The sequence below is a fragment of the Rana temporaria genome, chromosome 4, assembly GCF_905171775.1.
Source record: "Rana temporaria chromosome 4, aRanTem1.1, whole genome shotgun sequence".
NCBI lineage: Eukaryota > Metazoa > Chordata > Amphibia > Anura > Ranidae > Rana > Rana temporaria.
Window position 1 is genome coordinate 339,884,429 of NC_053492.1, and position 25,649 is coordinate 339,910,077.

General features: G+C 43.4%; 1 protein-coding gene across 1 annotated transcript in view; it reads left to right on the top strand.

Moving 5' to 3' along the window:
* SOS1 (SOS Ras/Rac guanine nucleotide exchange factor 1) overlaps positions 1-25,649 on the top strand; it is a 412,587-nt gene that overhangs the window by 93,247 nt on the left and 293,691 nt on the right. Inside the window, exon 3 of the mRNA XM_040350763.1 lies at positions 23,583-23,714. Within this exon, the coding sequence (XP_040206697.1) occupies positions 23,583-23,714 (132 nt within the window). The remainder of the gene's footprint in view (positions 1-23,582; positions 23,715-25,649) is intronic.

Sequence of the window (25,649 nt, forward strand, 5' to 3'; positions counted from 1 at the left end):
TTCGCTCTTTCCGAATGGAATCTATTTGTTCGGTAGTGGCCGCCCTACAAGGGAAAGAATTCCTCGCATCTATCGATTATCAAGGATGCATACCTGCACGTCCCGATCTTTCCCGGGCATTTCAAGTTTCTCCGATTTGCTCTGGGACATCGGCATTTTCCGTTCGTGGCCTTGCCCTTCGGGCTAGCCACGGCCCCTCGGGTTTTCACAAAAATTCTGGCCCCAGTTCTGGCCAACCTAAGATCTCAGGGGATCCTGGTTATGGCTTATTTAGACGATCTTATAGTGATCGATCTCTCAGAGGCCAGTCTGAGGCAAGCAGTAGGCCTAGTGGTAACCTACCTGGAATCTCTGGGTTGGATCCTAAATCAGGACAAATCAGCCTTACAGCCCACAAGAAGATTGGAATATCTTGGGCTGATTCTAGATACTGTGCATCAGAAAATCTTTCTTCCCCAGTCCAGGGTGGATTCTATAAGGGAGCTAATTCAAGTAATTCTAAGCAGCGCAAGGCCGACCGTTCGTCTGTGTATGCGCCTATTGGGCAAGTTGGTGGCGACCTTCGAAGCGGTGCCCTACGCCCAAATCCACTCTCGAAAACTACAGAGAGCAATTCTCGCAGCCTGGGACAAGAGGGTCCAGGCCCTGGATCTTCCCATATCTCTATCCCATGCAGCACGTCAGAGTCTGTGCTGGTGGTTAGCCCCGCACAACCTTCTAAGGGGAAGATCGTTCAGTCCAGTCTCATGGAGAATTGTCACCACAGACGCGAGTCTATCGGGTTGGGGTGCAGTCCTGGAAGGATTGACCCAGCAGGGGAAGTGGTCAAAAAGAGAGTCGACTCTATCCATAAATGTCCTAGAGATACGAGCAGCCCGGTTGGCTCTAGTGGCATGGACGGATGTATTACAGGACTCCCCAGTAAGGATGCAGTCCGACAACGCCACTGCTGTGGCTTATATAAACCACCAGGGCGGCACCAGAAGTCTGGCAGCCCAGAGAGAGGTGGACCGAATCTTTTCTTGGGCAGAGACCCATATTCCATGCATTTCAGCAGTGTTTATCCCCGGAGTGGACAATTGGCAGGCGGATTTTCTCAGCCGCCAACAAATGTCCCCGGGAGAATGGTCTCTCCATCCCGAAGTGTTTCAGGACATCTGCCAGAGATGGGGAACTCCGGAGGTGGATGTCATGGCCTCCAGGTTCAATACGAAACTAATCAAATTTGTATCCCGGACAAGGGATCCATTGGCCTGCGGGACGGACGCCCTGGTATGTCCTTGGCAACAGTTTGCGCTGATCTACGCCTTCCCTCCGTTACGGATGCTACCCCGTCTTCTTCACAGAATCCAGGTGGAGCGCAAACCAACGATTCTGGTAGCCCCAGCTTGGCCCCGGAGGCCTTGGTACTCCTTAATAATAAGGATGGCAATAGAGGAACCTTGGGTCCTCCCGTTGCGGCCGGACCTCCTCTCACAAGGGCCGTTCTTCCATCCTGCCTTACGGGCCTTAAATTTGACGGCCTGGCGGCTGAATCCCTAATTCTTAAAGACAGGGGCCTTTCTGGCCAGGTTATTTCCACCCTAGTTAATGCTAGAAAGCCAGTTTCTAGACTTATATACTATAGGGTGTGGAAAGCCTACATTGCATGGTGTGAGGCTAGGAAGTGGCATCCCCGCAAGTATGTCATCGGGAGAATCTTGGATTTCCTACAGTTAGGAGTAGAGAAGGGTCTAGCTGTTAGCACAATCAAGGGGCAGGTTTCTGCCTTATCAGTCTTTTTCCAAAGACCCTTGGCCTCTCACTCTCTAATAAAGTCGTTCTTACAAGGGGTTATTCGGATTAATCCTCCGGTGAAGGTTCCCCTGTATCCTTGGGATTTAAATTTGGTTCTATCGGCCTTACAATTCCAGCCTTTTGAACCCTTATCTGAGATCCCGCTGGTCTTGTTAACTAGGAAATTGTTTTTTTTGGTGGCTGTCTTCCGCCAGAAGGGTGTCCGAACTGGCAGCCTTGTCGTGTAAGGCACCCTATTTAGTACTACATAAGGACAGGGTCGTTCTTCGGCCACATCCGTCCTTTCTTCCGAAAGTAGTATCTAATTTTCATCTAAATCAGGACTTGATTCTTCCGTCATTTTTTCCTAAACCTTCTTCAAAGAAGGAGAGATTACTACATTCCTTAGATGTGGTCAGGGCTGTTAGGATTTATTTGAAAGCCACAGCCCAGGTTCGCAAGACTGACGTCTTGTTTATTCTGCCAGAAGGACCCAAGAAGGGTCAGGCAGCGTCTAAAGCCACCATTTCCAAGTGGATTAGACAGTTGATTATTCAGGCCTATGGCATAAAAGGGAAAAACCCGCCTTTGTCGGTTAAGGCTCACTCCACTAGAGCTGTGAGCGCCTCTTGGGCAGCGTATCACCAGGTCTCTATGGCTCAAGTCTGCAGGGCAGCGACCTGGTCATCTGTTCATACGTTTGCTAAATTTTATCAAATGGACGTTAGGAGGAACGCTGATTCAGCCTTCGGGCAGGCGGTTCTACAGGCCGCAGTATAAAGTCCTCTTGTCCTTTGGCACCCGCTGTTTTTTTGCTTTACCTGGATGCTCTCCCTCCCCTCATTTAGCATTGCTTGGGGACATCCCATATGTAATGGCTATGCTGCTCTGTGTCCCGTGATGTACGATAAAGAAAAAGGGATTTTTAATAACAGCTTACCTGTAAAATTATTTTCTTGTAGTACATCACGGGACACAGAGCTCCCACCCCTCTTATGGGGAATTTTTGGGAGACATATTGCTTGCTACAAAACTGAGGTACTCCCACTATGGGTGGGGGTTATATAGGGACGGAACTTCCTGTCGGAGAGTGCCAGTGTCCATCACCTGAAGGTACACTATATAACCCATATGTAATGGCTATGCTGCTCTGTGTCCCGTGATGTACTACAAGAAAAGGATTTTACAGGTAAGCTGTTATTAAAAATCCCTTTTTTAAACCTATCGGGGATATCCTTTCAGAAGATTTCTCATGCAAAATAGCTCTTTTGGTCACTGACATCTTTCTGACATGTTTCTGAACTGATAGCCCTTTATTGTAAAGAGCTTTTTCTCATTCTTTACAATGACAAGCTTGTCTAGCGTCCAAAGCCATTCTTTCTTAAAGCGGTCTCAGCATTCCACCTCAACAAGGACATTATTCTCCCATCCTTATGGCTTGCTCTCAAGGATCCTAAGAAAATCTCTCTACATTGTCTGAATGTAGTGAGAGCCATTAGCGTATATACCACAAGGCTACAGCTCGAATAGGACACATGGATTCCCTCTTTGTCCTGTTCTTAGGACCTTACAAGGGACAATGGTGTATGACAGCCCTCAAAATTTCCACTCGCCTACTAGCATTTGGCGAGTTGATTTAAAGCGGATTTCCGGCCACAATTTCACTTTTTCCGGCCCTGTAATACACAAGCTTAATGTATTCTAGTAAAGTTGGCCTGTAAACTAAGGTCCGTTTTGTTAGGTTGTTACAGCATTTAGACACTTTATAAAATAGAAATTGACTGGGGCCATCTTAAGTGTGGGCATCATGAAGCCAGACTGTATGACTTCCTGGATTTCAGCCTTGCAGATCTCGAACATCCTCAGTGCTGCACAAGCAGTGTCAGATCAGGTTTCAGCACCTGTACTGTCCAAGTCACATGATTCTTTGAGACTGGGGAGTGCACAGACTCCTGGAAAGTTACACCCACTACATTCCCAGTAGTCTGTGCGGTGTAGGTTAGGAAGAATTAAGCACCTAGGTGCAGGAAGTGGGAAGATTAACTATTCTGCCTAGCAACAACACTTTGAAGGCATCTAAAAAAAAAAATAAAAAAAAAATTCGTAAAGGACTAATGACATTTTTTTAAAACTACTGATGTAATGTTATATTTATGGGTGGAACTCCACTTGAAGCTGGGGGCGAGTGATGACAGCGATACATGACCAATCTCCCTCCAATCTGTGCCTACAATTAGAGTCCCGATGAGATTGGCGGCTCACTGAAAGTTCCCCTGACATGAGAGCTGCAGCCTTCCAGTTTGTGCAGTTTTCTTCTCCTTGTGCTCCATGTAAGTGTTCAGCCTGAGCACTGTGAACAGACTGTGTGCTGTGCGGTGTCAGTGTGCGCTGTGCTATGGTGTCAATGGCTGTGCAGTTGTGTGGATCTCAGCGCTGGATTGCACTCCCTAACGCTGTGCTGCAGCTCCTTTCCTCACTGCCAGCCTGAATAAAAGGGGGAAGTGGGGACATGCAAGTGTGGAGCCGCACACACAGGCTCTGATGATGAGATGAATAGGAGAGGGAGGGAGAGAGAGAGAGAGAGGATGGATGGCAGTTACAGAGGAGACAGCAAGAGAATGGGGAAGAGACCCAGTTCTAGTGCCCTGTCCCCCTGGTCTGCCCCCAGTGCCCTGTTCCATTTTGTTAAATTTGTTGTTGGTAATATTTAATTGTGTAACTTGATTCTGCATAAAACATTTAACAGTGTCATTCTATGAGATAATCTACGAGGGAGTGTTTACAGGTGCAATTAGGCGCAGGGCAGTGTATGAATTAGGTGGGGCAACTGGTGGCGAGTAACTCTTGAGGCCTGGCTAGTAGCTCAGGACTTGACATTTTGAGCCCTGGTGTATGATATATTAATGTTTTTAATCCCTAAGTGCATTAAGGTCAAGTAAGTTGGAGACCTTCTGTAGGAATGTTATTCCAGTGCATAGCTTGGTGTCCTCTGCAAACACAGGAATGGTCTTTTTTTTTTTTTTTTATCCCAGACTTTATATTTAATAATATAATTTATAAATAAGTTAAAAAGTAAGGGTCCCAACCCTGAACCTTGGGGTACACAACTGATCACCTTGTTATGTCCTGCTATGCCTCATGGGACTTGTAGTTCTGCAACTGCTGGAGGTCCACTAATTACATATCCCTGTCTTAGACCATTCAGTATTTGAATCATTAATCGCTAATCTTTTACAATCTTTAGCTAGTTTTGCATCTGTTCACAAACTGAAATTTGTAAGCCTGTATACTTCAATTTATACATTAGCTTTGTGTGGGGAACTGTATCAAACGCTTTTGCAAAGTCCAAGTATACTCTATCCACAAGCCACTCTTTTAGCTATGTTTTTGACTGCTTCTCCAGAAAAGGAAAGAAGATTTGTTTGACAGTTTTTTTCATTAATTCATTGCTTCAAATATTGTTTTCTAACAAAAACTGTATGTGATCTGTAGTTACTTGGTAAAGACTTTTTGATCCCCTTTAAGACCCCTTTCACACTGGGGTGCTTTGCAGGCACTATAACGCAAAAAATAGCGACTGCAAAGTGCCCTAAAACAGCCGCTGCTGTGTCTCCAGTGTGAAAGCCCCGAGGGCTTTCACACTGGAGCGGTGCGCTAGCAGGACGGTAAAAAAAGTCAACAGAGGCGCTTTGCGGTGGTGATAACCCTTTCTCGGCTGCTAGTGGGGGGCTAGTGGCCAAATAGTGCAGCAAAATTGACGGTAAAACACCACTAAAAATAGCGGCGCTTTGCCGCCGACGCACCCACCGCCCCAGTGTGAAAGGAGCCTTAAGTATAGGCACCGCATTGGCCTTGCATCAGTCTTGTGGTAACGAGCCAGTCAACAAAGAGACTCTAAAAATTGAAAACAATAGCTTTGAAATAACAGAGTTCAACACTTTTTTGAGAACAAATGGGTGTAAACCATCTGGTCCAGGTGCTTTATTCACCTTTTATTTTGTTTTAGATGTTTAGACCATATAAACTTTAAGCCATTGGGGTTCTTTTGTCAATAGTACCCTCTTTAGACCCCTTTCACACTGAGGCATTTTTCAGGCGTTTTAGCGCTAAAAATAGCACCTGAAACCTGCCTCCCATGTATCTCAATGTAACCTTTCACAGTGAGGTGTTGCGCTGTCTGGGCGTTGACAAAACTCCTGCAAGCAGCATCTTTGGAGCATGTTTGGGGCGCTTTAAATAGTGCTATAAAAATGCCTATCTCCAAAGAAATTAATGGGAACCACTGTAAATGTGCCCTAAAAGCGTCTGAAAACTGCCCACAAGCTGTGGGAAGGTCACATGACCGCAGTACAGTGGAGGATGCTGGAATACCAGGAAATCTGGTTGGCAAGTGGAGAGGAGACAGACGGAAATGATGGATGATGAATCAAACCAGGATATGCAGCCTAGAGCTGAGGAAGTCTGTAGAACAGAGAGAGCCTCTGCCTGTCTGTAGAACCGGAAGAGTTTATCCACAATGAGCGGTCACACAGAACTGTGGAATAAGAAGCATCAGTGGTATGCCAATCGAATCAAGAATAGTGCTGGATGGAATGCAGTTGCCACCCTTCATATTCCACACTGGCTTTACCTAACCAGAAATCAGAAAACCAGCAAAAGTAAGTTCAAATCCCAACTTAGCCCCAATCCCGCTACCCTTTACCCTATACCCTATTCCCAGTCCCGTGAGTCCCTAACCATAATCCCAATTCCTATGGTCCCAAAGCCCCAACCCTTATCCCACTCCCGGTAGTCCCTAATCCCAAACACCTAACCCTAATCCCAGTCCTGGTAGTCTCTAACCCTAATCCCAGTCGCTATAGTCCCAAACCCCTAATCCCAGTCCTTATAGTGCCTAACCCTAATCTCAGTCCCAATAGTCCCTAACCCTAATTCCACTCCTGATAGTCCCAAACACCCAACCCTAACTTTAATCCCACTCCTAATAGTCCCTAATCCCTAACCCCAGTCCCGGTAGTCCCTAACCCTTAACATGATTGTATTGATGTTTGTAGTTTTTACATTATAAATGAAATGTGAATGACTCACAAAAATATTAAGTGTATTTATGATAACATGCCTGTAGTCAATTGATACATCAAATATTATAGCAGAAGGCTATAATCTAACTAAATATATACAGACATATAACAATTCCAAAGAAATATGTATCAAATATAATTAAGCCTCTAAATTGCATATATTTGAAGGGTTTAATCATATCTCCTTGCCAACTTTGTGCACCATTCATTGTGCAAATTCATCCCTTATTGTGAAACCCACTCTCGGACCACGAACATGAGGGAAATCAGCTGGTTCCATATTGTGTGCCAATGTGTCTTCAAAATTTACGACATCTCTCTCCCGTACAAAATTATGTAACACACATGCTACCTTTATTACTTTACATGCATTTTCAACTTTTAGGTTTATCGGTTTTAAGAAAAATTTGCCATTTGTTTGCTAGTATACTAAAAGGGAAAATGAAAAAGCTGCGCTATTAAAATGAAAACTAATAATATAAGGTGAACTATAAATAAATACGAATTAAATCAATAATAAGTGCTGTACTTGTACTAAGACACACTCCATGTAAAAAGAGAGTGACTATATAGACATACAGTGCCTTGCGAAAGTATTCGGCCCCCTTGAACTTTGCGACCTTTTGCCACATTTCAGGCTTCAAACATAAAGATATAAAACTGTAATTTTTTTGGAAGAATCAACAAGTGGGACAAAATCATGAAGTGGAACGAAATTTATTGGATATTTCCAACTTTTTTAACAAACAAAAAACTGAAAAATTGGGCGTGGAAAATTATTCAGCCCCTTTACTTTCAGTGCAGCAAACTCTCTCCAGAAGTTCAGTGAGGATCTCTGAATGATCCAATGTTGACCTAAATGACTAATGATGATAAATAGAATCCACCTGTGTGTAATCAAGTCTCTGTATAAATGCACCTGCACTGTGATGGTCTCAGAGGTCCGTTTAAAGCGCAGAGAGCATCATGAAAAACAAGGAACACACCAGGCAGGTACGAGATACTGTTGTGGAGAAGTTTAAAGCCGGATTTGGATACAAAAAGATTTCCCAAGCTTTAAACATCCCAAGGAGCACTGTGCAAGCGATAATATTGAAATGGAAGGAGTATCAGACCACTGCAAATCTACGAAGACCTGGCCGTCCCTCTAAACTTTCAGCTCATACAAGGAGAAGACTGATCAGAGATGCAGCCAAGTGGCCCATGATCACTCTGGATGAACTGCAGAGATCTACAGCTGAGGTGGGAGACTCTGTCTATAGGACAACAATCGGTCATATACTGCACAAATCTGGCCTTTATGGAAGAGTGGCAAGAAGAAAGCTATTTCTTAAAGATATCCACAAAAAGTGTTTAAAGTTTGCCACGAGCCACCTGGGGGACACACCAAACATGTGGAAGAAGGTGCTCTGGTCAGATGAAACCAAAATCAAACTTTTTGGCAACAGTGCAAAATGTTATGTTTGGCGTAAAAGCAACACAGCTCATCACCCTGAACACACCATCCCCACTGTCAAACATGGTGGTGGCAGCATCATGGTTTGGGCCTGCTTTTCTTCAGCAGGGACAGGGAAGATGGTTAAAATTGATGGGAAGATGGATGGAGCCAAATACAGGACCATTCTGGAAGAAAACCTGATGGAGTCTGCAAAAGACCTGAGACTGGGACGGAGATTTGTCTTCCAACAAGACAATGATCCAAAACATAAAGCAAAATCTACAATGGAATGGTTCACAAATAAACATATCCAGGTGTTAGAATGGCCAAGTCAAAGTCCAGACCTGAATCCAATCGAGAATCTGTGGAAAGAACTGAAAAATGCTGTTCACAAATGCTCTCCATCCAACCTCACTGAGCTCAAGCTGTTTTGCAAGGAGGAATGGGAAAAAATTTAAGTCTCTCGATGTGCAAAACTGATAGAGACATACCCCAAGCGACTTACAGCTGTAATCGCAGCAAAAGGTGGCGCTACAAAGTATTAACTTAAGGGGGCTGAATAATTTTGCACGCCCAATTTTTCAGTTGTTTGTTAACGTTTGAAATATCCAATAAATTTCGTTCCACTTCATGATTGTGTCCCACTTGTTGGACAGTTTTATATCTTTGTTTGAAGCCTGAAATGTGGCAAAAGGTCGCAAAGTTCGAGGGGGCCGAATACTTTCACAAGGCACTGTATGTGAAATATAATAATCCGGTGACAGGTGAAATCACTCAGTCCAAATAATGAACAATCCATCTACATAAAAATTTTCAAATTGTAATCTTCAAGTGAGAATCCACAACATCCAGGAAGCGTGAGGATAGAAAGGCACCTCCACCATAAGTAATTGCTGCCTTTTATCAGCTAGGTGTAGGTATTCTCATTCAGTGTATATAAAGATGTGCCATATAAGAGAGAAGGACTCGCATAGTGTAAATTCCAAGATGCATTTAATTTAAAACTTAAACATGCCCACTTACAAAGATATCCAATGTTAGAAGCATAAAAGTATCGATCCGACCGACTCCTTGATCTGCCTGCCCATGTCTTCCGGGTTTGGCGGGTAACGCGGTGACGTCAGAACATCGCTTGCCCAACGTTTCGTCTCAAAGGGGACTTGTTCACAAGATCTAAAGCACATTTAACTTGTCTACATGCCCGACAGAGCCGGTAATTGAATATTCTCTTCCGGGTGTCGAGATTTCTCAGCGAGTAGGGCTTCATTAGATGTTCATGGATAGCAAATGCGTCATCAGCCACAAAACAAATGGCTTTTTAGGACCTTCTGTCCCGGGCAATGGTCGGTTCTCGGGCAAATCAAGTTGATTAGAAGCGGGACGCTTTCCGAATTTAGAATTCTGGAAAACGGTGGAGTCTGCACAGCTCCCAAACGATCCTATATCAACAAAAATGTATTTATAGTCCTGCATCTACCACAGCCATCAAAACAGCTAAAAAATACTTCTTGTAGTTTTAGTAATGACTTCCACTATGGCATGGTTTTATTAACCTAATATGTTTGCCATCTATTGCTCCTAGACAGTTAGGAAAGTTAGTCTTGCTCAAGAACCGCCGGTGTAACATCTTCCCATTTCTCTTTATTTGGAATAGGCATGAATGTATTTTTCAGATTCCAGATTGCATCACGTTTGCTTTATAATATCATCAATGCAAAATTCATACTGCAGTGATGTGTACTTATTACTGTGGCAAGATATCTGTAAAAAGAAAACAATTCATTTTATCTTTTGGTACTCATGTTGAAGATTTGATGGAAGATAATGCAAAGTAATTTTTGTAGAGTTCACAAAATATAAGAAGTGGGGCAAGCGGCAAATCCGGTAAAGTTTATTTACATTATTCAGAGCTCCAATTTTTGAAGCCCGTGATGCAGCAGAGACGGTAAGTATACTTAAATATACACTATTTAATCATTTTTATTCAAGTAATTTATAAAAATAATAGCAATGATCATGTAGCATTGTCCAATTTATTTATTTTTTCTCCAGAACAGAAAGCAATATTAGCTCAGATTCTGAGGAGGAGGTGAACCCGACACAATGTCGAAAACATCGACAATGCCCAATTACTTTTCGACGAGGAAGATGCAGGAGATGCACCAGAGCACACACCGGAGCCACAGATGGGAAAAAAAAACAAGATAAAAAACAGACACAACAAACTCAAGAATTTATTAATGTTGTGAAGAACCTTATTACCTCCAAAAAAATGAATTGGGTGAAATTGCCTCCTTCACAATGAGTTTGAGTTTAAAGGGGTTGTAAAGGTAAAATACATTTCCCCTAAATAGCTTCCTTTACCTTAGTGCAGTCCTCCTTCACTTACCTCATCCTTCGATTTTGCTTTTAAATGTCTTTATTCTGAGAAATCCTCACTTCCTGCTCTTCTGTCTGTAACTCCACACAGTAATGCAAGGCTTTCTCCCAGGTGTGGAGTGTCGTGCTCGCCCCCTCCCTTGAGGGGGAGGGGGCGAGCAGGAGAGTCAGGACGCTCTCTGCGTTGCAGATAGAGAAAGGAGCTGTGTGTTAGTGGGCATCCTGACTCTCCTGCTCGCCCCCTCCCCCTCAAGGGAGGGGGCGAGCACGACACTTCACACCAGGGATAAAGCCTTGCATTACTGTGTGGAGTTAGACAGAAGAACAGGAAGTGAGGATTTCTCAGAAGAAATTAGGACATTTAGACCCCTTTCACACTGAAGCATTTTTACAACGTTTTGGCGTTAAAAATAGTGCTCTTAAAATGCTCATAAAATGCTCTCCATGCATCTCAATGTCCTGCAAGCAGCATCTTTGGAGCAGCTTTTGAGTGCTGAAAAAAATGCTCCAAAAACTTTCCTCTCCATTGAAATGAATTGAAAGCGCTGTAAAAACGCCTTACCCTTTCACACTGAGGCACTGCAAAAATGCCCTAAAACGTTAGGGTCTTAGCGGTGCTTTACCAGCACATTGGGATTGCAGATGAGGCTTCGCTCGAATAACGCTCAAAAAACGCCCCAGTGTAAAGGGGCCTTAAAAGCAAAATCGAAGGATGAGGTAAGTGAAGGAGGACTGCACTAAGGTAAAGGAAGCTATTTAGGGGATTTTTTTTACCTTTACAACCCCTTTAATCCCTCAAATGTAGAAGGTTGATCAGGGGTTGCATTGTGACCCAAGAATTGATATGATGAGACTCATACAGTCATATTAACAGAGATCATGGTCTACATCTGTCCGCTTTCAGACATATGATGATCCCAACCCAATGGCAGTCAAGCATTGGGAACATCATATGAATCTTGTGTCATGTCCTTCCCACCTATACCAGGACCAAATCAGAGGCCTCCCCGCTACAATAATGCCAGTTTTCAGGGTGGGCCATATGACATGCCCCTTTATCGTCCCCCCAACCCAACATCCCCCTCCCTTTGAGAGGATTCACACCTTCTACCACCGTTTTACCAAGAGCTGTAGATTGTTTGCCTAGTCATCAAAGTTAAAATGCAATTTATAGTTTTATATGTTTTGAATAAAGTTTTCATAAAATTTTGTTATTAATATTATTACGTTTCTGATCAAAGTTTTATCATATTAATATATAACTTTTTTATAATAAGAGTTTAATGAAGTTAATTTTATATATATATATATATATATATATATATATATATATATATATATATATATATATATATATATGGCCAGATTCAGAAAGCATTTACGTCGGCGTATCTCCAAATACGCCGCCGTAATTTCAAATGTGCGCCGTCGCATCTTTGCACCGATTCACAAAGCAAGATACGTCCAAAAACATGGCTTCAGCCGTCCGATGTAACTTGCCTATGCCGGCGTATCGTGGGCGCATAGTTACGCTGGACGCATTCAGCATTCCCATTATAAAGATGCAAATGACCTAGATACGCCGATTCACGAACGTACTTGCACCCGGCGTATTAATATACGCTGTTTACGTAAGGCGTACGACCGGCGTAACTTTACCCCTCATAAAGCGGGGTAAGTCATGTTAAAGTGGAGGTTCACCCAAAAACACATCCAAACTAGCATCAGCTAAAGTATGCCTTTTTTTTTTAATGCGCTGTACTTACGGTTTAATCCGTAAGTTTCGTTTCAGACACCCGCGGGGAATGGGCGTTCCTATGAAGAGTGGAACATGATTGACGGCCGGCTATGGTGCGTCCCACGTTCCGAAAATAGCCGGAGTAGGACTCGGCTCTTCAAGGCGCTATACGGCGCCTGCGCATCAGACTAGAAGCTGACTGCGCAGGCGCCGTATATGTCGGTGTCCTATTTTGGCTTTTTTCGGAAGGCATGACGCGCCATAGCTGGACGTCAATCAAGTACCCCTCTTCATAGGAAGGCCCATTTCCCGGCCGGAGTCTGAAACGAAAGTTACGGATTAAACCGTAAGTACAGCTAAAAAAAAAGGCATACTGTAGCTGACGCTAGTATGCTCGTTTGTATGGTAGATCAATAAAAAAAAAAAATTCAGGTCGAACCCCCGCTTTAAGGTATGAAAGTCGGAACGACCGTCGAAATTTACATAGTTTACGTAAGTTGTACATGCATAGGGCTGTGCGTAAGGTACGTTTACATCGTAGGCAGTGTTCGACGTATCTTGGGCATTCTAGGCGACGTGATTTTGAGCATGCACACTGGGATACGTCCACGGACGGCGCATGCGCCGTTCGTTCAGCCCCTCATTTACATGAGGTCACGGCTCATTGTTATACAACACGCCCACTGCCTTGATAATTTGAATTAGGCGAGCTTACGCCGGCCCATTTACATTACGCGACATAACTTAGGGCGCAAGTTCTTTCTGAATACGGTACTCGCCTCTCTAAGTTATGGCGGCGTAGCGTATATGAGATGCGCTACGCCCCCCGAAAGTTATGCCATTCTTTCTGAATCTGGCCCATTATGTTTCTAAAGTTTTATAATATATTTTTTATTTATGCACATGTTGTGCAATTGTATGTTTGAAACAGGGATACAGTTAATAAATGTTTACAGTTTATCCAAAAAGTTTTGTGTTTTATGTATTATGAGTTTACATATAAACGCGTTGATTCATCATATAAATTACCTCAGCGTTATAAGTAAGTGTTCGCATGTTGTTATTGCATCCCTGCAATTGGTATCCTGTCTCAACAAAGCAGGTGTCAACCGATCAAGAAGAAAGTCAAATCTAGTGAAAGAAATAGATCTGTTGTTAACAACAACGGAAGGTGGTGGCTTCAGAATCAGCCAATAAGACACTTGTATTCTTTCGAAAGAACCAATCACACACATGTATATATTCAAATAGAATTCCAGTATTGATGTGTGCAGAGTCATGTGGCAAGCGTCTTGTGAGACACTTTTGTGTCTCACAATCTGAACAAAACTTACATGGCTCTGAACACTTATCGGACGCCCATTCCCACTGCTACCAGATCTGCTGTGTCCACGGGACGGTTTCCGCAGCCAATGGTCTTCCACCAACTTCTGTGCAAATATGCTCGCTTGAGTGTATTTACAGCAAAACTGAAACTGGGGGACATCTGACAACACTTGCCACTTGACATTAACCACTTGCTTGCTATTACAAAATGACGGTGGCAAAGTGGTTTTAATATCCTGACCCGACGTCTTCAGGATATTAAGCCGATGCGTGCCCCCGGGAGCGTGCATTGCGGCGATCGTTGTTGCGGTGTGTCAGTCTGACACCCTGCAACACTGATCTAGTTAAAGAGTCTGACGGAAACTCTTTACAACTTGATCAGCCGTGTCCAATCACGGCTGATCACGATGTAAACAAGAAGAGCCGGTGATCGGCTTTTCCTCACTCGTGTCTGTCAGACGTGAGTGGAGGAGAGCCGATCGGCTGCTCCTCTGACAGTGGGATCTGTACTGATCTATTATCAGCGCAGCCCCCCCCCCTGAGTATGCCCACACTAGACCACCAGGGATGCCACCAGACAATCAGGGATGCCCACCACCAGGTATGCCACCCTAGACCACCAGGGATGCCAATCAGTGCTCACAATAGATGCCAATCAGTGCCCACAATGGGCATCACTGATTGGCAGGCATTATTGTTTGGCACTGATTGGCGTCCATCAGTACAATATATTACAGTACATACGTGCCACCTATCGGTGTCCATCTATACCCATTCGTGCCGCCTATTGGTGCCCATCTGTGCCACCTATCGGTGCCCCATCAGTGCTGTATATTAGTGCCCATCAATGCCACCTCATCAGTGCCTCTTCATTGGTGCCACCTTATCGGTGCCCGTCAGTGCAGCCCCATCAGTGAAGGAGAAAACTTATTTACAAAGTTTTATAACTGAAACAAAAAAAAACATTTGTTTTTCAAAATGTTTTAATTTTTTTTAGCAGAAAAAAAAAATCCCAGAGGTGATTAAATACCACCAAAAAAAAGCTCCATTTGTGGGAACAAAATTATAAAAATGTAGTTTGGGTACAGTGTAGCATGACCGCGCAATTGTCATTCAAAGTGCAACAGCGCTGAAAGCTGAAAATTGGTCTGGGTAGGAAGGTGTATAATTGCCCAGCATTGAAGTGGTTAATAAAAAATGTCCTATTTTTTTTTTTTGCGCTATAATCAAAAAAAGACTGCTAATTTAAAAAAACAAAAAAAAAACTATTTTTTACTTTATGCTATAAAACATATAGCAGGTTTAAGCAAGGGTTGTGGTGCTTTGACTAGTGGAAGAGACAGGTTCTAGTCCCTGCTTTGCAGAGACACATGATCGCCCCTTTCCCTTGTCGGAACTAAGATAAACCTTGTTTACATAGGCATATCTCCGTTCTTTGTGTTTTACCGACGGTCGGTGGGTGCTGAAGAACATCTCTTGTCCCCAGAATCCGCAGATCCACTTCTGCTGTGAATCATTACAGCAGAAGTGGCCCGCGTGCACACCCTGAGGGCGGAAATGCAGATTCATGTGTATATATACATGTTTATGCCTACAGCTGCCGCCCTGAACTGTAAAAGTGCTATAGGGCGGTCAGCAAGTGGTTAAAGTGTCACAAAACACTGAAGTTACTATATTTGGCCTCCCACAGTACACAGAACATCGAAATGCAATCATTTTTTTGTATACTGCTAAATATCTTTTCTCATCAGCAGTGTATAGCAGTCTTTTGACTTTTATCAGTGTCCGGCCAAGCACTGGTTAAAGCAGGTAAGAGGAGTTTTAATTCTCTTCTGACTGCCACATGTGGCTGCATGACCCCTGATCCTCTGTCTGGCCCTGTGTTGATCACATACAACCAACCTCCTAGCAATACACACCAAACTGAGCAAGGCTCTGTACTATTAGGAGATGGATTGGGAACTGTGGAAGAAGGGGAGGATCAGAGAAGAAAGAATCAAACAGCCTTTTTACACAATGCACATGATTAACCCGTTATGCCGTGTAGACACCATCACTTTATGTGATGAAAAAAAAACTACGTTTTAAATCATGAAAAAAAAATAATTTTTTGGAAATTCATTTTCAAAAACGACTTTGCCTACACACCATCGTTTTTTCAAAATGCTCTAGCAAAGCGCGGTTACTTTCAGCACCTTTTTTCCATTGAAGCTAGCTTCATAACTTGCTTCTGAGCATGCGGGGTTTAAAAACGTAGTTTTAAACGTCGTTTTGCCCACACACTATCATTTTAATTGACACAAAAAACAACGTTTTGAAAAACGACACAAAAAATTGAAGCATGCTTCAATTTTTTTTTGTTGTTTTCCACAAGACCTAAAACGTAGTTTTCCCCCCACACACGGTCATTTTAATTGACGATTTTCAAAACGTCGTTTTTTTCATCACATAAAGTGATGGTGCATTAGGTTTCACAGTAAAACAAGCATACTTTTCTGCATATACAGACTGGTTTTACTGTTTTTGGTTTAGTAACATTTTAAGACATGATTACAGAATACTTCCAATTTCTTTATCGTACATCACGGGACACAGAGCCTAGTAATTACTAAGTGGGTTATATTCCACCTCCAGGTGCTAGACACTGGTGTAATCAATTAGACCGGAAGTTTTCTCCCTATATAACGCCTCCCATACTGGGACCTCGGTTTTTTCGACAATGTCTAAGGTGTTGGTCACGAGTGAAGATGTGCTCTGAGGAGCTCCACTGGAGGGATCCATGCTGGATTTAAATGGCCTCCATAAAGACCAGATCCATCCAAAGTGCCATTGAGGCCAAAGTGGATGGTACCTGGGGCCTCGTACCCGAAGCACAAGGTTTTTGCCTGTAATGCCTCTCTTCGGAAGCGTGGATCCTGGGTTCCAGTACTTTGGTTATAACCACATACCAAAGATTTTCTGGCAGAATGTGGTACAGGTGCAGGGGTGTGGAAACCCTGTCTAGGATCCTAGTCCCTGAAGGTCTGTTGACTTAACCCGCCGTGATGGGTGAACATTGGGTCTGTCTGTGCTCAGCAGTATCCTGCGGTGGGGATAAGGTAAGTGAAGACAATTCTAGGTAAATACCTTAAGGATTATCTTCCATGAGTAGCTGCATGTCTTATCTTTTTTTCCCCACTAGAGGCAGTAAAGAGACATACTTGGTGTTTCACTTACCATGCTCTCCAGGAACGAAAGCTCGGTGTCAGCCGGTTGAGCGGCTCACTTCCTCCGATTCGTAGTCCGAGGTCCACGGTGCTCCTTTTGAGGGATCTCGCTCTCCCCCCCCCCCACCATTTCCTTACGCGTGCGTGAAGGGAGCATGCTTTTGAAGCCGGTAGGCTGTGGGTTGCCACTGGTGTGCGCGCCGGCTCATGGTGCAGGCGCAGGGCGGGCCCTTCCAAAAAGCCCCAGACGTCAGAGCTCTGTAATGCCAGAGGGACACAGCAGCATGGGGCACGTAAGCACCTCCTGTGTGTTGGATACAATCATACAAGACGCCTAGTCAGCATCAAGCTGTGCAGATTAGCAGGCATTGTGTTTTTGCTAGACTAAGTTCAGCTGTTGATGCACCTGTGTTAAGTTCCTATGCTTTTAGCTTAGGACTATGTCTCCCTGTAGAAAAGGTTCAGGGGCAGGAATATAAAAGGGCACCAAGATATCGCCATCTGAATCTGGTGGCTCTAATCATGCTTGCATGATACCATCCTCCCCTATAGAGACTTGAGGCAGCCGCACAGGTTGAGCTATCGGCCCTGTCAGGCATTGCAGCCTCCCCCAACATTGCAGCCACTCTGCATATGTCAGTTTGGAAGTTTTTTTTTTTTTTTTTGCATTGCATTTGTTGGTCTATAAGAGGTTAACTGCTATATTCGCAGCATCCTCACAAAAAGCAGAAACCGGAGTGTGCACCTTTCCCTGCTTTTAAATCCTCAAACAAGAGGATTAAAGTCCTGAGGATGAAAGTTCACTGTTGGAGGACAGGAAACAGGTGCAGTCTAACGAGGCTGAGGTATCGGAAGCCTTACAAGTTCTGGAGTGGCAGCTGCAGTCTTTTTCAGAGATTTATAGTGCGTATAACTTGCCCTCAGCCTAGACGGCCAAAGCCTCTGTCTTCTCCTTGGGGTTAAAAAATATAAAATAAAAAGTTCCATAGGTTGCTTGTACCTTCCCACTCCATCCATTACTGCAACAGTTTATTTCTGCTGGTTGGACAGCCACATAAGCAGTTTTTTTTTCTCCTAAAAACTCTAGCCGAGGAGTATAGGTTGCTAGAAAAACCTCCACAGTATCCTCATCCTGGTGCTGGCTTCAGGCTAGCCAAACACACAACTGCTGGGATGCACAGTTGCTGGTGCACATTGCTAACGCACAACAGCTATATTGCATGATTGCGGTAACGCACATCTGCAGAGGATACCAGTTGTGACAGGAAGTCAGGTAAATCTGTGGGTGTTGTCACAGACGGGACATACATTTCTGCCTTGTTTAGACAATACACCAATTGTTATTAGGCGTCGGCTGCAGAAGTAGCCAGAAAAGGTATAAGGGCATTGAAAAACTTCAGCTGTTCAGAATGAGGCAATTAACCACTTAAGCCCCGGACCAATATGCAGCCTAAAGACCCAAGGTGTTTTTACAGTTCGGGACTGCGTCGCTTTAACAGACAATTGCGCGGTCGTGCGACGTGGCTCCCAAACAAAATTGGCGTCCTTTTTTCCCCACAAATAGAGCTTTCTTTTGGTGGTATTTGATCACATCTGCGGTTTTTAGTTTTTGCGCTATAAACAAAAATAGAGCGACAATTTTGAAAAAAAAAGCAATATTTTTTACTTTTTGCTGTAATAAATATCCCCCAAAAACATATATAAAAACATTTTTTTTTCCTCAGTTTAGGCCGATACGTATTCTTCTACCTATTTTTAGTAAAAAAAAATCGCAATAAGCGTTTATCGATTGGTTTGCGCAAAATTTATAGTGTTTACAAAATAGGGGATAGTTTTATTGCATTTTTATTTTTTATTTTTTTTTTACTACTAATGGCGGCGATCAGCAATTTTTTTCGTGACTGCGACATTATGGCGGACACTTCGGACAATTTTGACACATTTTTGGGACCATTGTCATTTTCACAGCAAAAATGCATTTAAATTGCATTCTTTATTGTGAAAATGACAGTTGCAGTTTGGGAGTTAACCACAGGTGGCGCTGTAGGAGTTAGGGTGCACCTAGTATGTGTTTACAACTGTTTGGGGGTGTGGCTGTAGGAATGACGTCATCGATCGTGTCTTCCCTATAAAGGGAATGACGCGATCGATGCGCCGACATAGTGAAGGACGGGGAAGCCGTGTTTACACACGGCTCTCCTCGTTCTTCAGCTCCGGGGAGCGATCGCGACGGAGCGGCTATAAACAAATAGCCGCGCCGTGGTCCCGGATCGCTCCCCGAGCGGACCCGACCTCCGCATGTAGCGGGGGGGGTCCCGATCGGACCCCCCACCCGCTAATAGGCGAGGACGTACCTATACGCCCATGTGCCTGTACGTGCCATATTGTGGACGTATATGTACATGGGGTGGTCCTTAAGTGGTTAAGGCCTCTATAAGTAATCCAGAGGATTACCACTGATTTGCTGCATCCCGAGGCTTTGTGAGTAAGGAGAGCAGTGTACTGAAAGTCTTCTGAGGAGGTGATTGATTTTTCTGTGTGATAAAAATCAAGACTATTGTTTTTCTGCTGTATGACCAGCAGTGTCTGCCCAGCACTAGGCTGTGCCAGACTCCATAGATAGGTTCCTGTGTGGTGAAGATAGACGCCCCAAGTGGCCAGGATTTATTTTATGTTTGATTTTGTTTATGCTGTTTGGATGCTTGCACTTGTTTCCAGCAAGAATAAACCAAAATCTTTGTTTTCAACCGTCTTCGACTGCCTGTCTGTATAAATTCAGTGTGTAGTGAACCCATCCAAGGGGTCACACACCCCGCTACCAAGCTAACCCCTTACACAGTCCACATGTTTGCATAAATACATGAGTTTGGAATGTACAAAATGCATGTGGTGTAAAAACAAGTAACAGAACATGTTTATTGTTGATCACATAAAGATACATGTTTCTGTTTGTATGGATTTACATATTTTTTGCATAGTCGCATGAGGATGCTTGTAAACATTAAAGTGTTAAGTCGCACGAGAGGCTTGTTTGCACAGAAATGCCTAAAATTGCATAAAAATGCTTTATTGCATAAAGATGCTGGGTCACACAGGGGTGCTTGATCACACAAGAGTCCTTGGTCACACAAGGGTACTTGTCCGCACAGTAGTGCTTAAAATGCATAAGATGTTTGATCGCATAAAAAATGCTAAATCGCATAAGTATGCATGATCGCCTAAAGTTGCATGTTCGCCTAGATTTTGCATGGTTGCATAATAAGGCATGATAATTTAAGTTTCCTTAATTATACAGGATTCCTTGTGTTCATATAGGAATACGTGTCTGCATGGGTACATGTTGCGCAATGTTGCATAACACATTCATAAATGCTTGCTTGCAAGATGATCGTTCCATAGCACACGTGCTATATGTATACGTGTATACAGCGCACGCTTTTTTTATGTTTTGCCTAAAACATATTTGTATGAATTCATGCTTCCATGAAAACACGCTTCCATAGAGGCATATGGCTTTAACACTTGCCACATACACATATGGGGAGCTATTTACATATGTGTTCATTTAGATGGGACTGCTGAGGTTGTCTTTATTTCGCAGGGGAACAGCATCTTCTCTAGTTGGTGGTCTTGCCCTTTGGGTTAACCACCATGCCCGGATTTACATGGTGCTAGGGCCCGCCTCTAGCAGGTCTAAAGGCCCAGGGTATAGCAGTAATGGCAGGGTTTGACAAATTTGCTTGGAATCTAGGAGTCAGCTTCAAAAGTTAGGAGCCAGAAAACGCACCCCGTCCCGACGAGCTTGCGCGCAGAAGCGAACACATACGTGAGCAGCGCCCGCATATGTAAACGGTGTTCAAACCACACATGTGAGGTATCGCCGCGATTGGTAGAGCGAGAGCAATAATTCTAGCCCTGGACCTCTGTAACTCAAAACATGCAACCTGTAGATTTTTTTAAACGTCGCCTATGAAGATTTTAAAGGGTAAAAGTTTGTCGGCATTCCACGAGCGGACGCAATTTTGAAGCGTGACATGTTGGGTATGAATTTACTCGGCATAACATTATCTTTCATAGTATTAAAAAAAATGGGGATAACTTTACTGTTTATTTTTTAATTAAAAAAAGTGTAATTTTTTCCCAAAAAAGTGCGCTTGTAAGACCGCTGCGCAAATACGGCGTGACAAAGTATTGCAAAGATCGCCATTTTATTCTCTAGGGTGTTAGGATAAAAAATATATATAATGTTTGGGGGTTCTAATTAGAGGGAAGAAGATGGCAGTGAAAATAGTGAAAAATTACATTAGAATTGCTGTTTAACTTGTAATGCTTAACTTGTAATACCAACGGCCACCACCAGATGGCGCCAGCTCACACAAGGAAGAGCTGGGGACTTCACAAAATTTTTTTATTTTTTTTTTGCCCACCTTCCAAGCCAAGTCGCCAGGATGCTATTTCTAGTCGCCATGGCGACCAGGATTTGTCGAGCCCAGGTAATGGCATACCAAGGCAATTTGCTGCCGATAGATCAGTCAGTAGCATGGCTGGACCTAAGTGTGTCCAGCTTGATCAAGTATGTGGAACTTCTGGGTTAGGAACCCAGTTCGGTAAGAAGCTTTGGAATGTTTGGGACACAGACCAAAAAGGAATCGTAAGGGTGATAGTAGAGGACCCAGGGTCCCTTACATCTTGTCCAGACCTACTTCGTAAGGGGGCATTCCATCCTGTCTTGCAAACATGGGAATTGATGGACTGGCTGTTTTAGCCCGCATTCTTGAGGATCGGGGCTTTCAGATTCAGGGACAAATTACCTTGATTCGTACAGGAGAGCTGGCCTCCAGCACCATGTATCATAGGATCTGGAAGGCCCATGTTCCTGGTGTGAAACCAAGGGGTGGCATCCTTGAAAGTATGTCATTGTCAAAATTCTTGCCTTCCTACATTAGGAAAGGAGATGGTGCTAGCCTTAAGTTTCATCAAGAAACCGATCGCGGCCTTGTCAGTATTTTCAAAGGCCGCTTGCTTTGCACTCTTTGATACAGGCCTTTATACAAGGGGTAACGCGTATACGTCCGCCAGTTAGGTCACCCTTGTGCTCGGGGGGATTAAGTCTAGTTTTGTCGGCTTACAAGTCAGCACCTTGGGCTGATGCACCATATTTCCCTTCATCTTTCTAACAAGGGAATTGGTGTTCTTGGTTGCGTTGGCCTCCGCAAGTGTATTAGCAGCGTTCTTTGTATAGAGCCATTATTATGGACTTAATTATTCTTAAGGATAGGGTGATGTTAAATCCTCACCCAGCCTTATTTTCTAGAAGGATCTAGTTTTTATTTGAATCAAGATGTTTTTTTGCCTTCCTTTTTTTCCAGGGTCTTGTTCTGCGGAAAGAAAAGTTTTATTACTGTTCTCTCAATATAGATGAGAGCAGTTAAAAATCCATCTGAAGGTTTCAGATATAGGAAACTGACGTTTTGTTGTGCTGCCAGAAGACCCTAGAAATAGGCAGGTAGTGTTCAAATCAGCTATTAAAAGGGTTACACTCTCTCGTTAGAGCAGTCAAGGCATATTTTAAGCGGCTGTTTAGATACGGAAAACTGATGTTGCGCCATCAGGAGGCCCCCGGCAAAGGTTAGGCAGGGTCTAAATCAACTGTTTCTATGTGGATTCATCAGGTTTGATTTAGGCTTGTGGTTTAAAGAGAGGGTTTTTCACCGTTTCCTTTAGAGTACACCCTACCAGGATAGTAAGCGCTTCATGCGCAGTGCATAACAAGCCTTTATGACTCAGATTTGCAAGGCTGCAACTTGGTCGTCGGTGGATACGTTCACTAGTTTCTATTAGGTAAATGTGAAACTGCAAGAGGCTGACACTTTTTGGCGCAGTATGCTGCAGGCAGCAGTATAGGTCCTCACGTCCGATGGCAGTCTGCGTTATTTGTGTCTCCCTTTCCTCAGTAGGAATTGCTTTGGGACGTCCCACTTAGTAATTACTAGGCTCTGTGTCCCGTGATGTACAATAAAAATAGGATTTTTATAACGGCTTACCAGTAAAATCCTTTTCTTGGAGTACATCTGGGGATATTGGGACACTTTGCTACAAAAACTGAGGTGCTCCCAGTATGGCAGGGGTTATATAGGGAGGAAACTTCCTGTCTAATTGATTACACCAGTGTCCAGCACCTGATGGTGGAATATAACCCACCTAGTAATTAGTAGGCTCTGTGTCCCGTGATGTACTCCAAGAAAAGGATTCTACGGGTGAGCTATTATACAAATCATATTTCCCCTCTTCTTCATAACATGGGGGGTTTGTGGTTCACATATGTACAGTAGCTGGAAACCGTGCTAACTGATGAGAGTACAGGAAATTATCAGCTTACCAATATTTTTTTTTTTTTTTTTAAATAAGTGATGTATATTTGACTTCAATTATTTTTATAGTGATCTGTTTTTCCTTGTTTTTTCTTTTTTTTTCACTTTACTACATTTTAGAAATGGGTACACATTCAGTCAAGCACATACTTGCTCAAAACAAGATAAACCTTTTGGATATTTTTTTTTCTTAAACATACCTAGTAATTATGCTATTCACTTTTAGTTTCACATTCATTAATTTCTTTCTTACTTTTTTTCCTGTAGGAGCGAGTTCAGAAAAGCTTCCCTCACCCCATAGATAAGTGGGCAATCGCTGATGCTCAATCTGCACTTGAGAAGAAGAAGCGACGAAATCCTTTATCTCTCCCTGTAGATAAAATCCATCCTTTACTAAAGGTAAAGAAAACAAAGAAATTGAACTTCATGCATGAAAATTTGGAAGCTTATGGAAAGCAATGAGGTTTATTTACTAAAAGCAAATCCACTTTGCACTGTAAGTGCAAGGAAAATAAAAAACTGCATTTTTGCTTGTACATGATTGGATGATAAAATCAGCAGACCTTCCCCTCGTTTCAGACCTTCCCCTCGTTTCAGACCTTCCCCTCGTTTCAGACCTTCCCCTCGTTTCAGACCTTCCCCTCGTTTCAGACCTTCCCCTCGTTTCAGACCTCCCCCTTCCCTCATTTCAGGGTCTCCCCCCTTCCCTCATTTCAGGGTCTCCCCCCTTCCCTCATTTCAGGGTCTCCCCCCCTTCCCTCATTTCAGGGTCTCCCCCCTTCCCTCATTTCAGGGTCTCCCCCCTTCCCTCATTTCAGGGTCTCCCCCCTTCCCTCATTTCAGTGTCTTTCTGTTTAAATCCAATTTTACAAGACTGCGAGGTAAAGGAGAAGTATGGCCAAAGCTCTTTTGGCCTGCCTTCTCCTGTGGGTCACAGAAGTGCACCCTTGTGACTCAGATGACAGTGGACTATAAAACTCGCTGTTGGCTGACGTCACTGAATCAGTCCAGACTCTGGAGGCATCCCGACTTTAAGAACCACTTAAGGACCGGAAAATTTTCTCCCTTAATGACCGTGCCATTTTTGGTGATGCGGCCCTGCGTCGCTTTAACTGACAATTGCACGGTCGTGCGACACTGTACCCAAACAAAATTTACATCCTTTTTTCCCACAAATAGAGCTTTCTTTTGGTGGTATTTGATCACAACTCTGGGTTTTATTTTTTGGACACTGGCAAACCCAATTAAAATTGAGTTCCTCCCCTATATAACCCCTCCGAAATGGAGAGTACCTCAGTTTTGTAGCAAAGTAATAAGTGTTCCACGTTTAACTCCGAAGAGGGGTGGGAGCTCTGTGTCCCGTGATGTATTCCCAAGAAAAGGATTTTTACAGGTAAGCTGTATTAAAAAATCCTATTTTCTTGATCATACATCACGGGACACAGAGCCTTAATTACTTAATGGGATGTCCCATAGCAATGCTAAAATTTGAGGGGAGGGAGACACCGATCAGAATAAGACCGCCATTGAGCCAGAGGATCTATACTGCTGCCTGCAGCACACTACGACCAAAGGCGGCATCCTCGTAACCTCTCACATCTACCTGGTAGAACTTAGTAAATGTATGGACCGAAGACCAAGTAGCAGCCTTGCAGATCTGAGCCATGGAGGCCTGGTGATGCACTGCCCATGAAGCACCATCTGCTCTAGTCGAGTGCGCTTTCACCTGAAACATTCTCCATTTTTAGACAATTTGTCTTAACGTGGACTGTTGAACAGCAATTATTTTGGAGATACTTTTATAACCCTTTACAGCTTTATGCAAGTCAACAATTCTCAATCGTGGGTCTTCTGAGAGCTCTTTTGTGCGAGACATCATTCACATAAGGCAATGTTTCTTGTGAAAAGCAAACCCAGAACTGGTATGTGTTTTTTATAGGGCAGGGCAGCTGTAACCAACACCTCCAATCTCATCTCACCGATTGGACTCCAGTTGGCTGACACCTCACTCCAATTAGCTCTTGAAGATGTCATTAGTCTAGAGGTTCACATACTTTTTCCACATGCACTGTGAATGTTACATGGTGTGTTCAATAAAAACATGGTAATATTTTAATTCTTTGTGTGTTATTAGTTTAAAGGGGTTGTAAAGTTTTGTTTTTTATGTTCTTAATAGTTACTTTAAGCTAGTGCATTGTTGGTTCACTTACCTTTTTCTTTCAATTTCCCTTCTAAAGGTTTTTTTTATTTGTCTGAATTTCTCACTTCCTGTTCCTCCTCAGTAAGGTGTTCAGTAAGCTGTTTTAAATTACTTTCCACCGCTCGTATGATGGT